Source organism: Hippocampus bargibanti, linkage group LG07 (assembly GCF_051943395.1).
Source record: "Hippocampus bargibanti isolate YZ-2025 linkage group LG07, ASM5194339v1, whole genome shotgun sequence".
Classification (NCBI taxonomy): domain Eukaryota; kingdom Metazoa; phylum Chordata; class Actinopteri; order Syngnathiformes; family Syngnathidae; genus Hippocampus; species Hippocampus bargibanti.
In genome coordinates this window covers 3,155,001-3,167,778 of record NC_142740.1, presented here as the reverse complement: position 1 = coordinate 3,167,778, position 12,778 = coordinate 3,155,001, and the positions used below count along the sequence as shown (strand labels likewise).

General features: G+C 39.7%; 1 protein-coding gene across 1 annotated transcript in view; it reads right to left on the bottom strand.

Moving 5' to 3' along the window:
- Nucleotides 1–10,340, bottom strand: part of tmem131 (transmembrane protein 131) — a 39,830-nt gene extending 29,490 nt beyond the window's left edge. The window contains exons 1-4 of the mRNA XM_089000997.1: nt 9,995–10,340; nt 6,983–7,044; nt 6,057–6,094; nt 2,771–2,839 (exon numbers count right to left, since the gene is read on the bottom strand). Of these exons, the coding sequence (XP_088857123.1) occupies nt 2,771–2,839; nt 6,057–6,094; nt 6,983–7,044; nt 9,995–10,127 (302 nt within the window). The 5' untranslated portion in view covers nt 10,128–10,340. The remainder of the gene's footprint in view (nt 1–2,770; nt 2,840–6,056; nt 6,095–6,982; nt 7,045–9,994) is intronic.
- Nucleotides 10,341–12,778: the final 2,438 nt, after the last annotated feature.

The following is a 12,778-nucleotide window of genomic DNA, read 5'->3' as shown; positions in this document are numbered from 1 at the left end:
CTGACATCAGAAAAACGTTTTACAGCATCTAAAATACCCAAAACACGCAGGCTGATATTTTTAGTCAAATGCAAAACAACAATAAAAATAATTTAAAGTGTCCCAAAACTGCCACAAAATGAGCTCGGAAATGGGCAGATTCAGAAAGTCCCGCCCCCTTGTTCGTGATGTCACTATTGCTCACACACTGCCTTGCTCCAGAATCAAAACAATAGCTTCAGAGAGTTCAGATTCGGAGAAGATGCTTTCTTGTTACTCATCCAGTTATGATTATGATTCAAATAGTTCTGAAGAGGAAAGCATAAATGTTTGCAATCGATTAAAGAAGTCCTTCCGTCTCATTTTGAGGCATCTGGACTCCAATGTAGCACCCAAAAAATGCACAAGATGGCGCACGAGCTCCGTTTAAATGGGCTGATTTGTCCGCTGGGTATTTGTGTAAACTTACACCTTCTTTATGCGTGTTACTGCAATTGGCTGCAACACACTAAGATTCACCATCGCGTTATTTATGTAGTTTTTCTTCTCATTTCGTGATCAACACTGTGTTTACCCAAAATGCATTGTGTGTCGCTTTCTCGGTCAGGGGTGTTCCCTCCGTGACATCATCATTTCAAAAACAAGACTTTGTGACTATTCAGCGTGAGTCTTAAAACGTAAAATATAGCTATATGCGGTGGAATCTTTGTAAAATCCACTCAGTAAAAGTCATTTGAAGTCATTTTACAAATTATGGACACAACTTGTCCGGAGGTGTCGGTTGTCCTTTAACCTGCGCTGCTCAACAAGGTCGCCGCAAACTTTTCAACCCCTTTTTTTTGCCAAGTTCAACTTGTAATCAAGTCGATTTCGTCAATGTAAAAATCCAACAGGCGTCGTGATTTGGTCAGAGTGATAAGCGGCAGACGGGGGCTTTCTCAAGGTTAGGGCTGATAAGTGCCATGTTTGTTGTCATTGCGGTAAACCGGGGGGGGAGCATAGCTTGTGGCGACTAATATCAATGATCTATTGATCAATCTTGACTCGACGATCAATACTCGACAACTGCATTCACTCCCAAAATGAATCAACAACTGTTTTATTATTTTATCCCAGGTTTAGTATTAGTATTTTCAAGATAGTACTCATTGCCAGACGAACGATGTCATAGCCAGACGATGTGCAAAAATGTGTCCACTCCAGTGCCAGGGTTTTTATCATTTTCACTCAAATTGCAGGCACCAGAGAATATTAACTTTTAGGATGACATAAACATAAGAAACCTTTTTCATTTATTGAAAGTGCGCCTTAGATATGGAAAAAGTGTGAACGTACACCATTCATTGGGTATGTGCCGTATACTCCGGTACGCCTCATACACCGGAAAATACAGTATATAAACATTCAATGCAGCGTAAAAAAAAGTTACTTCCTAAGTTATATAGGTCTCGAGTTATCTGAACTTGAAATTGGGGCAGCTGTGCAAAATACAATACATGCATATTGATTTATATGGCGCTTTAACATAGAAACCTCATCAGAAAAAAAAGTTAATTCCTAAGTTATATGGGTCTGGAGTTATAAACTTGAAATGGGGGCAGCTGTACAAAATACAATACAATACATATTGATTTATATAGCGCTTTAACAACATAGAAACATCATCAGAATAAAAGTTAATTCCTAAGTTCTATGGGTCAGGAGTTATCTGAGCTTGAAATTGGGACAGCGGCACAAAATACAAGACATACAATACTGATTTATATAGCGCTTTAACATAGAAACCTCATCAGAAAAAAGTTAATACCTAAGTTCTATGGGTCTGGAGTTATAAGCTTGAAATGGGGGTAGCTATACAAAATACAATACAATACAATACATGTTGATTTATATAGCGCTTTAACAACATAGAAACCTCATCAGAAAAAAGTTAATTCCTAAATTCTATGAGTCTGGAGTTATCTGAGCTTGAAATGGGGGCAGCTGTACAAAATACTATACATACATATTTATATAGCGCTTTAACAACATAGAAACCTCATCGGAAAAAAGTTAATACCTAAGTTCTATGGGTCTAGAGTTATAAGCTTGAAATGGGGGCAGCTATACAAAATACAATACAATACAATACAATACATATTGATTTATATAGCGCTTTAACAACATAGAAACCTCATCAGAAAAAAGTTAATTCCTAAGTTCTATGAGTCTGGAGTTATCTGAGCTTGAAATGGGGGCAGCTGTACAAAATACTATACATACATATTTATATAGCGCTTTAACAACAAACATAGTTAATTCCTAATATGAGTCTGGAGTTATATAGCGCTGTACAAAATTAACAACATAGAAACCTCATCGGAAAAAAAAGTTAATACCTAAGTTCTATGGGTCTGGAGTTATAAGCTTGAAATGGGGGCAGCTGTACAAAATACTATACATACAATACATATTGATTTATATAGGGCTTCAACAACATAGAAACCTCATCAGAAATAAAGTTAATTCCTAAATTCTATGGGTCTGGAGTTATAAGCTTGAAATGGGGGCAGCTGTACAAAATACTATACATACATATTGATTTATATAGCGCTTTAACAACAGCTGAAGCTGATGTGTGTGTGTGTGTGTTGTGTGTGTGTGTGTGTGTGTGTGTGTGTGTGTGTGTGTGTGTGTGTGTGTGTGTGTCTGCTGTCAACAGCATTGCCAAAACGTTGATCTAAAGTTGAAACGAGGCAAACGTGCATTCCACGGCTTTTTAGTAACTATTGACGGGTGAGAGACAACTCACTGTTTTTGAAAGTCCAACATTGGCGGTTCGAAGCGTATAGGTCGGCAGCTTCCACCGTGCGGCGCCGTGCTGCGGGGGAAAAAGAGATGAGACAGGAGCAGGAAAAGATGAGGGAGAACAGCATCCAAATCGGAGTTCATTCCAAACCCGTGGAAAAACGAGGCTCGGAAAGGAAGGGTTCATTTGGGAACGCTTCTGTTGGCAAGGTCCGCGAACGCGGCGGCATGGCGAGTACGCACCACTCGCAGACATGCTGCTCGCGTGAACATCTCAGCCTATCAGAAAGGGGGAAGGGGGAGTTGCTATCAAGGACGTAAACTCGCTTAGCCTGTTCGGCGACGGTTGGATTTTAGCGACAGAGAAGGGCCTCTCCGGCGTAGACGGATTGTAATCGGAGACAAAGTGATGATCAATGGAAAGGCACGGCGGATGCGTGGCAAACACGTCCTTGTAAAAGCTTAGTTAAAGTCATCTGTTTATTTTATTTTTTTTTACGTATACTTGTTCACCCTACTGGCACCGTGCCACCGTTGAGATTCCGAGCCGCCCTATTTTCACAAAAGACATCAAGATCCGGGAAGACGTCACAACCATTTTTTTTTTCATTGAAGGAAGCTACATTGTAGATATGGAATGGCCCTCCTCCCGAGGGCCATTATGAATTTGGGGAAGTCATTAGAATGTTTAATCCCCGCCACATACAGTAAAGTCTCGTTATATCGATATTCAAGGGAGTCCGAAAAAATATCGATATAACCGGGACTATCGATATATCCGACCCTGTTTGCATGTAATTTTCTCAGTGCGTGCATAGAAATAGTATCGATATAACCGGGACTATCGATATATCCGATATCGATATAACGAGACTTTACTGTATTACATACAGAACGCTGAATAAAATAATTAATAACTAGTTTTCAAATCTGAAGTAAAAAAAAAAAAAATGACTTATTGTGGTTTACATCCGAAAATATGACATTTTGGTTAGGATTTTAGCAAGTATGATGGAATTTCACAAGTTTGATTTGCCTTCGCGGGCCGAAAAAAATTATGCGGCGGGCCAGATTTGGCCCCCGGGCCTTGACTTTGACACCTGTGCCCTGAAAGAACCAACAAAATTGTTCTGTAGCTTGTGTACAAGTTGAGGTTATGACATTTTCAAAACAAGTTTGATCGGATTTAACAACCTGTTTTTTGAAAATCGTCTTCACATGTTTTTTGAGCAACTTTTGCATATGTGTGAAAAGTAGACGCTTGATGGAGGACAAGTCAAGTTGGGGAATGGTGGAAAAATGGGACAGAGGTGTGAAGTTAAACACGACCAACGCTGGCCGCCGCACCTCTAAATCTCATCGCGTGAAGTTTCATTGTCGCCAGTGGAATGTCCCACTTTGTCTGGGAGAATACGGGCCAGCTCAACTGCTCTTTTGTTGGGGTTTAGGGCCTCTTGTGTTCCCCAAGTCTACCCACAATAGATTTGACAGTTGGCTAGAATGGAGTTACCGTGTACGCCACTGGTGTCAAAGTCAAGGCCCGGGGGCCAAATCTGGCCCGCCACCTGATTTTATTCGGCCCGCGAAAGCAAATCAAACTTGTGAAATTCCATGATGCTTGTATGGATCGTTTGCTACGTAAGCTAGCTTGCAGCTTTCACGGCTTCTAGTTTTACATGTGACGCAGTCTTGGGAGTCGAACACTCAGTGAATATCTGCTCATCTCCCCCCCCCCCCCCCGCCCTCCATAAGATAATTTTTACAAACAATATTTACATCAGGGGTGTCAAAGTCATTTTTTTTGCCGCGGGCCACATTGTAGTTATGGTTTCCTCTCGAGGGCCGTTATGAATTTGGGGAACCCATTAGAATGTTTAAATCCCTTCAAATATTACATATAGAGCACACAGCAAATTAATGAATAACTCGTTTTCAAATATGAAGTCAAGTATAATGACTTTTATTGTGGTTGACATCCAAAAATATGAAATTTTGGCTCAGATATTAGCAATCATCACGGAATTTAACAAGTTTGATTTGCTTTCGCGGGCCGAAAAAAAATGATGTGGCGGGCCGGATTTGGCCCGCGGGCCTTGACTTTGACGCCTGTGATTTACATCAACGGCTATGAAAACACAGAAAAAAAACCAACCGGCGTAGCCTTCAAGGTCAAACATCAGAGTTCTGGATGTGACACAAGGAAGGAAACGAAAAAAAAAAAAAAAAAAAAGAATTATCTATATCTACATATCCTTCAAACGGTATTTTGTGCAAATATGTGGCCAGTTTTTTTTGGGAGTGAAGGTGGTAACAGATATCAGGCCCACATTGACATGTTTCCCTTACGCCCTGGAGAGTAGAAGATAATGATTAACAACCACCAGAGTGTGAGGGAGGTTTTCTTTCACTTCGGGGAGACTTAGAAAAAAAAAAAAATAACAATATATTTTCTCTATCTCACAGTTAAAGGGGAGCGGTTGTGAGATAACGCTTACAGTCAAGGCTGCTTGAGAGGCATTAAGACGGACACTCCCAATACAATGTCCTCCATCCGAAAAAGAAAGAAAGAAAGAAATGTGTCAACTATCTATACTTTGAAACAAGGGACAGCATTTGATCAGTGGGACGGCGTTGAAATATGTTGTGTTGATGGCGAAATTAGAAAGAAAATACATAAATAACGCGACGGTGAATCGTTGTGTGTCGCACCAAGACTACTAGTTGATACTAGTTGACACAAATTGCCAGCAGACAAATCAGCCCATTTGCAACTGAGCGTGTGCGCCATCTTGTGCATTTTCTGGGCGCTACATTAGAGTGCAGGCGGCTCGAATTAATGCGGGAGGATTTCTTTAAACATTTATGCTTTCCTCTTCAGAACTATTTGAATCATATTCATAACTGGATGAGTAACAAGAAAGCATCTTCTCCCAATCTGAACGCTCTGAAGCCATTGTTTTGATTCTGGAGCAAGGCAGTTTGTATCCAGGCGTGACGTCATGAACAAGGGGGCGGGACCTTCTGAAACTCGCTATATCCGAGGTCATTTTGAAGTAGTTTTGGGACACTTTAAGTCCTTTTTATTGGTGTTTTGCATTTAACTAAAAATATCGGCCTGCGTGTTTTGGGGATTTTAGTCAAATGCAAAACAACAATAAAAATGACTTAAAGTGTCACTGTATTTTTAAAAATGTAATACGCATCCAAATAAATACATAAAACAGCAACGCAAAGGAACACAAGCACTTGGTGAGTAATTTTGTCACCAGTGGGAAGGCAGATATACATACCTCGGTTGATATAAACTAACATTGATGTCACAGTCAGCCTGCAAAAAACAAAGACACGAGCGCAGTGAGGAAAATGGCGGTTTTAAGAACACACCTAGATTATGTACAAAGAGGTCATAATTGCATGAAAAAAACAACAAGCAAACAGAACTGTGAATACAACATTAATAATAATAATACATTTAATTAATAAGCACCTTTCAAAACTCTCAGTCACTTTACAGTCACAGGATAAATGTTTCCGTGGGTGAGCAGCGGCAGCCACATGCGCCAGTGTTCACTCAACCCAGAAGTAACTCAAATAGATAGAAAGCTAGCTAGATAGCTAGCTAATAGATAGCTATTAGATAGCCAGCTAGACAGCTAGCTAGATAGCTATATAGTTAATAAATAGCCAGCGAGATTGCTGAATAGCAAGCAAGATAGCTAATAGATAGCTAATAGATAGCAAATACATAGCAAATAGATAGCAAATAGATATGAAAGATAGCAAATAAATAGCAAATAAATAGCAAATAGATAGCCAGCTAGGTAGCTAGCTAGATATAATATTTTGCTCAAATAACGTTTAAAAATTAAGATAGCAAATAGAGATCGAGCTAGCCAGCTAAATAGCAAATAGAGAGCTAACTAGCAGCTAGATAGCGAATACAGATCGAGCTAGCTAGATAGCAAATAGAGCTAGCTAGCAGCTAGACAGTAAATAAAGACCGAGCTAGCTAGATAGCTAGCCAGCTAGATAGCAAATAGAAAGCTAGCTAGCAGCTAGCTAGCAAATAGAGATCGAGATGTGACGAGTCGAGTGGTAAAATGACAATTTGGACCACTTAAACATTAATTTCATGTCAAAAACGTTAGCTTCTTTGGGGGGGGGGGGGGGTGATACCAGTAGTGCAGAAAAAAATGAGCATTATAAGATAGCTTACCGGTAAAGCGCCTCCATCACCAAAATGTAGAACCTCGAGCACTCTGTCACACTGAATGAATGCTGTGGAAGATAATAAAGTAAAATAAAATAATTACAAAAATTAAAAAGGCAACTCAGCATCGTAAAAAAAAGGACCAGGTGAGAAAAACAGAGTACAGTGATACCTTGGCTTACGAACTTAATTGATTCCCAGACAGACTGTTTAAGGTGAAAAGTGTGTATCCCAAAAATTAATTTCCCATAGGAATCCATTAAAATGACAATAATCGGTTCCAAGGTCCCCATAAAACATTATTTTCTACTTTTCTAACCCTTAAAACTACACAAAATATACCTTATTTAATGTATAATAAATGTGCTATGGTATTATAATTAAAGAAATAAATGGTAGAGTATAATAAAGTTGTTTTATTTACCTTAGTGATGGTCAATGGAATGGAGGGACCGGTTTCATCATCACTTGAGGAGGAACATAACTTTTTTTTTACAGCTTCAGCAGTTGTTAAAGCGCTATGTAAATCAATATGTATGTATTGTGTACAGCCGCCTCCATTTCAAGCTCAGAAAGCTCCAGACCCATATCATTTAAGAATTAACTCTTTTTTTGAATTTTTATGTAGTCCTAAAACTTCTGTGGGTCCTGGAATTCGAGTGACAATGACAAAAACCCTGGCACTGGAATGGACACATTTTTCCACATCGTCTGGCAGTAAATGAGTTAAATGGCATTTATTTTTGACAACCTATTTTTCCATTTAGAACCAAAATTCTGTGTATTTTACAATTTATTTCCCACTATTGTCGTCGTTTTGTTGCGTAAAATCCAGATATTAGACAGTGAATAAGTTAATTTGGGTACAGTATTTTAGATTTATTTTTGGTTAGTTTTTTTTATGTTTGTTTTTTTACAACTGATAATTGTGCATTATTTCTTAAATTTTCATTTAACTATCTTAACTTGCATTCCCTGGCTAATATTTCTCCATTGTACATGATTTTTTTGTATATTTAGTGGAATTTTACAATATACAGCAAACATCCGACTTACAACCTACTTGAGTGACGACCACCCTTACAACCACGACCTCCAGACTCTATTTTTAACATTTTAAGAGGTGGAGTTTGTGAGTCATTTAGCCTCAGAGTCTCGATTCAACATTTTGAACGGATTTCGACTTACGACCATTTTGACTTAGGACCGTTTGGTCGGAACGGAACTCGGTCGTAAGTCAGATGTCACTTGTATTAAATATTTCGTTTTTGAACTTTCACATTTCCCATCTTTTGTTTTTCCTCCTTACTGGTTGAATATTTCGTTTCTTTCATTATTGCATCGGTTCTCAAGATAGTGCCTATCGCTCAGGAGACAATAACGACAATTTCATTCTATCCCTAGAGAGCATTCCGTTGTTTGATTCAGTTTTAGCGTTAGCAAGTCATAAGTCGACGACAATACCCGCATGAAGCGTTTTGGGTGTTATTGCGTGACTGTCGCCGATGATTAATTCATACAGCGGGAGTTGACATTCCTAAACAACACTCTGGTATGTATTTAGATAAGGAATTCTACTCAAATGACTGACAGCCAGCAAGCAGGCCCGACAATGGCGTTGACTCCCAAGCGCGGATAAACGCGATACCAAATAGGATTTACGAGGCTTTTCGTCCACATCACCCGACACCACAGTTAAAAAAAAAAATCGGAATGCCCCTTCAGCAAAGAGTAAAGCGCGGTTATTATTAATAGAGGTAAACGCTAACACAACAGGATACTTTAAATCAACTTGTGAAGGCGACTGCCGAATTGTCAATTAAAGCGTATTAACGCACCCGAAAATGATACCACAAATGTCACGAGTGGGTTATTAAGTTAGTTATTTTGCTCAGTGTCATTTTGAGGCATCAGGGGGGGGGGGGATGTCGCACCCAAAAAAGGCAGAAGATGGCGACAAAGCTCCGTGGAAATGGGCTCAAAAATTTTGTCACATCACACACAAGGATTCACCATCGCGTTATTTGTGTTTTCCTACTAATTTCGCCATCAACGCAGATCAACACGAAGTTTTCGGACCAAACAAAGTACTGCAAAATGCATTGACGTGATGAAAGGACTGCTAGAGTGTGTCCTTTCTCGGTCGGGGGCGTTCCTTCCGTGACTTAACCTTAGGACTCGTCACCAACTCAAAAACAAGACTTCTGGAATATTCAGCGCGAGTCTTAAAAAGTAAAATATAGCTATAAGCGGTGGAATCTTTGTAAAATACACTCAGTAGAAGTCATTTGAAGCGATTTTACAAATTATGGACACAACTAGTCCGGAGGTGTCGGTTGTCCTTTAAGTTCATAAGCCAATGTATCACTGTACTATACATGTGTGAAAACATCAAATGTAGCAATCACACAAGGACAAATTGTATCGTGTTTTGATGATCTGCCTTTTTTTATCTGATCATGCTAACGAAAGCAAAACAACAATGACTGTGAAAACAAGCAGCAGGAGTTGTAGCTAAAAACGTCTGCCCTCTTGAAACACGCCGTTTACGTCGGTGTGAAGTTCGCGAGTAAAGTTGCAAGGAGTTGGTCGTGAAGGGGGATGTTGGGGGGAGAAGGGGGTCAGCTATCCACTGACCAATGGATCACCATGACCTGGCAAACGTTCGGACACCCGAGCCAGGAGCAGAAATGACGACACGGCTGTCATTTATGCCATTTTCCTTCCCCACCCGAGTCACCAAGCCGGCCCACGTTTACAAACTTTATCCCGAGCCACATAATTGACCCTGGAGGTTAGCACTGCGATGCTAACCAGCATTTTAACAACACGACCGCGATGTAGCGAAACGCCAGCCAGCACTCAAAGCGAGTGTGCTGTTGTTTTTTAACAGGCAACACAAAATCAGGCTTAATTTAACAAATGGTTTTTAAAACAAACGTACACGGAAGTCACGCGAGCTCACTTGAGCCTCGCGAACCCGTGTCCCCTTTTTTCCTCCACCTCCACCATACAAACCTTGTTTATTCGCCCGCGCCATGTGGATAAATCCAATAAATAATATCCTCAAGAGTCCAACACACGGCAGTTTTTTAGTGTTCGAAAAATGGCGAGAGGTCCAGCGGTATCGCTCCTCCTGGCCCACTGCCATGCCCCCGGAGTCTCCGACACAGCTTTTGTGCTCTTTCTGGATTTTTTTTTTTTTTTTACTTCACGTGGGACACCCGTAGGAGAGTGATGACCTTCCCCGGAAAAGCTCCTCGGACTTGGTCAATCATAGCCGTCGTCGCGGTGCGTGCAGTTAAGTCCCAAATAACACCGAAGTGGACGTACATTAGCCTCTCCTCTTTGGCTACAGGGCTATCTTTTTCTATTGCACGGGTGACGTACAAAACATGCGAGCGACGCGTTCACGGTGACGAATGTAAGTTCGTGCTGCCCCCTAGCGCATTGGAGGCGAATCAAGTGTAAAAACGAGCCCGAGTAAATGCACGTTCTTTCTTAACGAAATCATTCTTTATTCTAATTAGTTTGCTTTTGCTATTTCAACCATAATAGTAAACACTTATTTTATAAACAAAATATTATAAAATCAATTAACAAGACCCAAGACCGGATAAACACAAAAGGGTACGTCAGGACATGACATCCGATGTAAAAGATTGACCAAAACAAACACGCCAATCAAATCTATGAAGATGGAGGACACTGCTTCGCTGTGGCGACCCCGGAAGAGAAAAGCCGAAAGGAAAAGATGTCGACATAAATATGTTAATATTACTCAACATATTTTTTATTAATTGACAATTTGATTCATTTTTTTTACACATTATTATTTTTATTATTATTAGTAGTAGTAGTAGTAGTGTTAGTAGTATTATTAGTAGTATTAGTAGTAGTATTATTAGTACAGTGAAACCTCGGTTTGCGGACCCCTTGGCTTACGAACTTTTTGGTTTACGAACGTTACATTTATGAAAATTGTACCTTGGCATACGAACTATTTTTCGGGATACACACGGAACTGCCACAATGAGTGATGTTAACAAGAAAATGGTGGCCACTATTTTTGTCCTCTATTGCCCGCCCCCAGTCTTCCGTTAAATCCACGTGATTGGTCAAGAACCCAGCAGTGGGGGGTGGGTTAAATATTAAAGAGACAGGCAGACAGAGAGAGAATGAGAAAACACACATACGAAAGGGAGATGACAGAGCTTGAAACAAAAAAAAAAACAAAAGTGTGAGAGTGTGAGAATAGTGAGAAAATGGATAGAAAACAGTTAAAACATCCCATCAATCAGGCTCCACGAATAACCCGCACAAGTCATCTGTACACTTGATGCAAAAAGCTATCAACCCAGCTAAACTGATCAGAATTGATGAAGAACTAGATACAATTATCACAGAGAAAGCACCTACAAGGGATCATTCCTCAAGATGGTGAAAGTAGCCTATGTTCAATCAAGTGTTTAATGCCGAGGAAACCGGACACTCCATTCCATCAAGCCATCAACAACCATCACAAATGTAAATAAAATGACTTTATTGTAGAGTACTGTTTATTTCTTTAATCATAATACTATAGCACATTTATTATACATAAAATAAGGTATATTTTGTGTAGTTTTCAGGCTTAGAAAATTAGAAAGGCGAAAATTATGTTTTATGGGGACCGGGGAACGGATTATTCTCATTTTAATGGTTTCCTATGGGAAATGTGTTTTTTTGGGATACACACTTTTCACCTTACACACTCTGTCTGGGAACCAATTAAGTTTGGAAGCCAAGGTCACACTGACTGGAAATAAAGCAAGGCAAGCTAGTCGTAAATTAAAAAAAGGCAGCCCACTTCTTGAGTTAAAGCAACAGATTGAATCCTAAATGGACCTTTAAAAGGGCACTACAAAAGTCAATGGGGAATGAATGATTCGGAACACAGCGCGCTCCAACTATGGCGTTCGTACATGGCAGCAATGTTCAAGTACGCTAAAATGTTCCCTCAATCATCATGATTTGTAGTGTTTGGATTATAGCGTTATCGCCGTTCCCTATACCCCCCCCCCACCCCTGTAATTTCCATTCTCAAGTATTCTGATTACAGATGCTCGAGTGGATGAATGCATCTTGATTTTTGTCGGCAGTGATTGAAATGATTCACCGTCATTATTGGGACTGTATTGATGGTTCTTCGGCCAATCAGTAGCTTTTAGATTATATAAAACGCTTTTCTGATGTTAGTTAGCAAACAAAAAAAATGGTGTCGGTTGTCCTTTAAAGAAAATAATAACACAGGATATAATAAAAAAAACGTAGCCATTCTTGGATGCATTTTAGAAAGAAGAAAAACGGACTTGACTTCCCCCTTCAATTTAGCAACACTGTATGAGTCATGTGCTTGTTTGAGATTCATCTTCCTTCGAAATGATTTTTAGCTTTGGTGACAATGACAGTCACCACCCCGCAATAATTCCATGAACTGTTCAATGGCGGACATCACATGTTCTTTTCCATACATTTCGATCATAGCTTCCATCTCAAACTAATTCGATGCGGTTGTTTTCGCCAACGTCAACACAGTTGATGATTGAAACAGAAGTGACTGAGTTTGTGATTGACTTGGAAATGCATCGGGTCGAATCTGGCCGTATTTCGTACGATGTTTACAATATACAAGAAAGTTTGTACGGGAAACGCAAAAAAATGTTGAATATAATTTTGATATATTTTCGATTCCGTTTTCGCCATTAAATATTAACAGTAATGTTAATTATAACAAATATCGCTACTCGTAAAAAGAAAAGT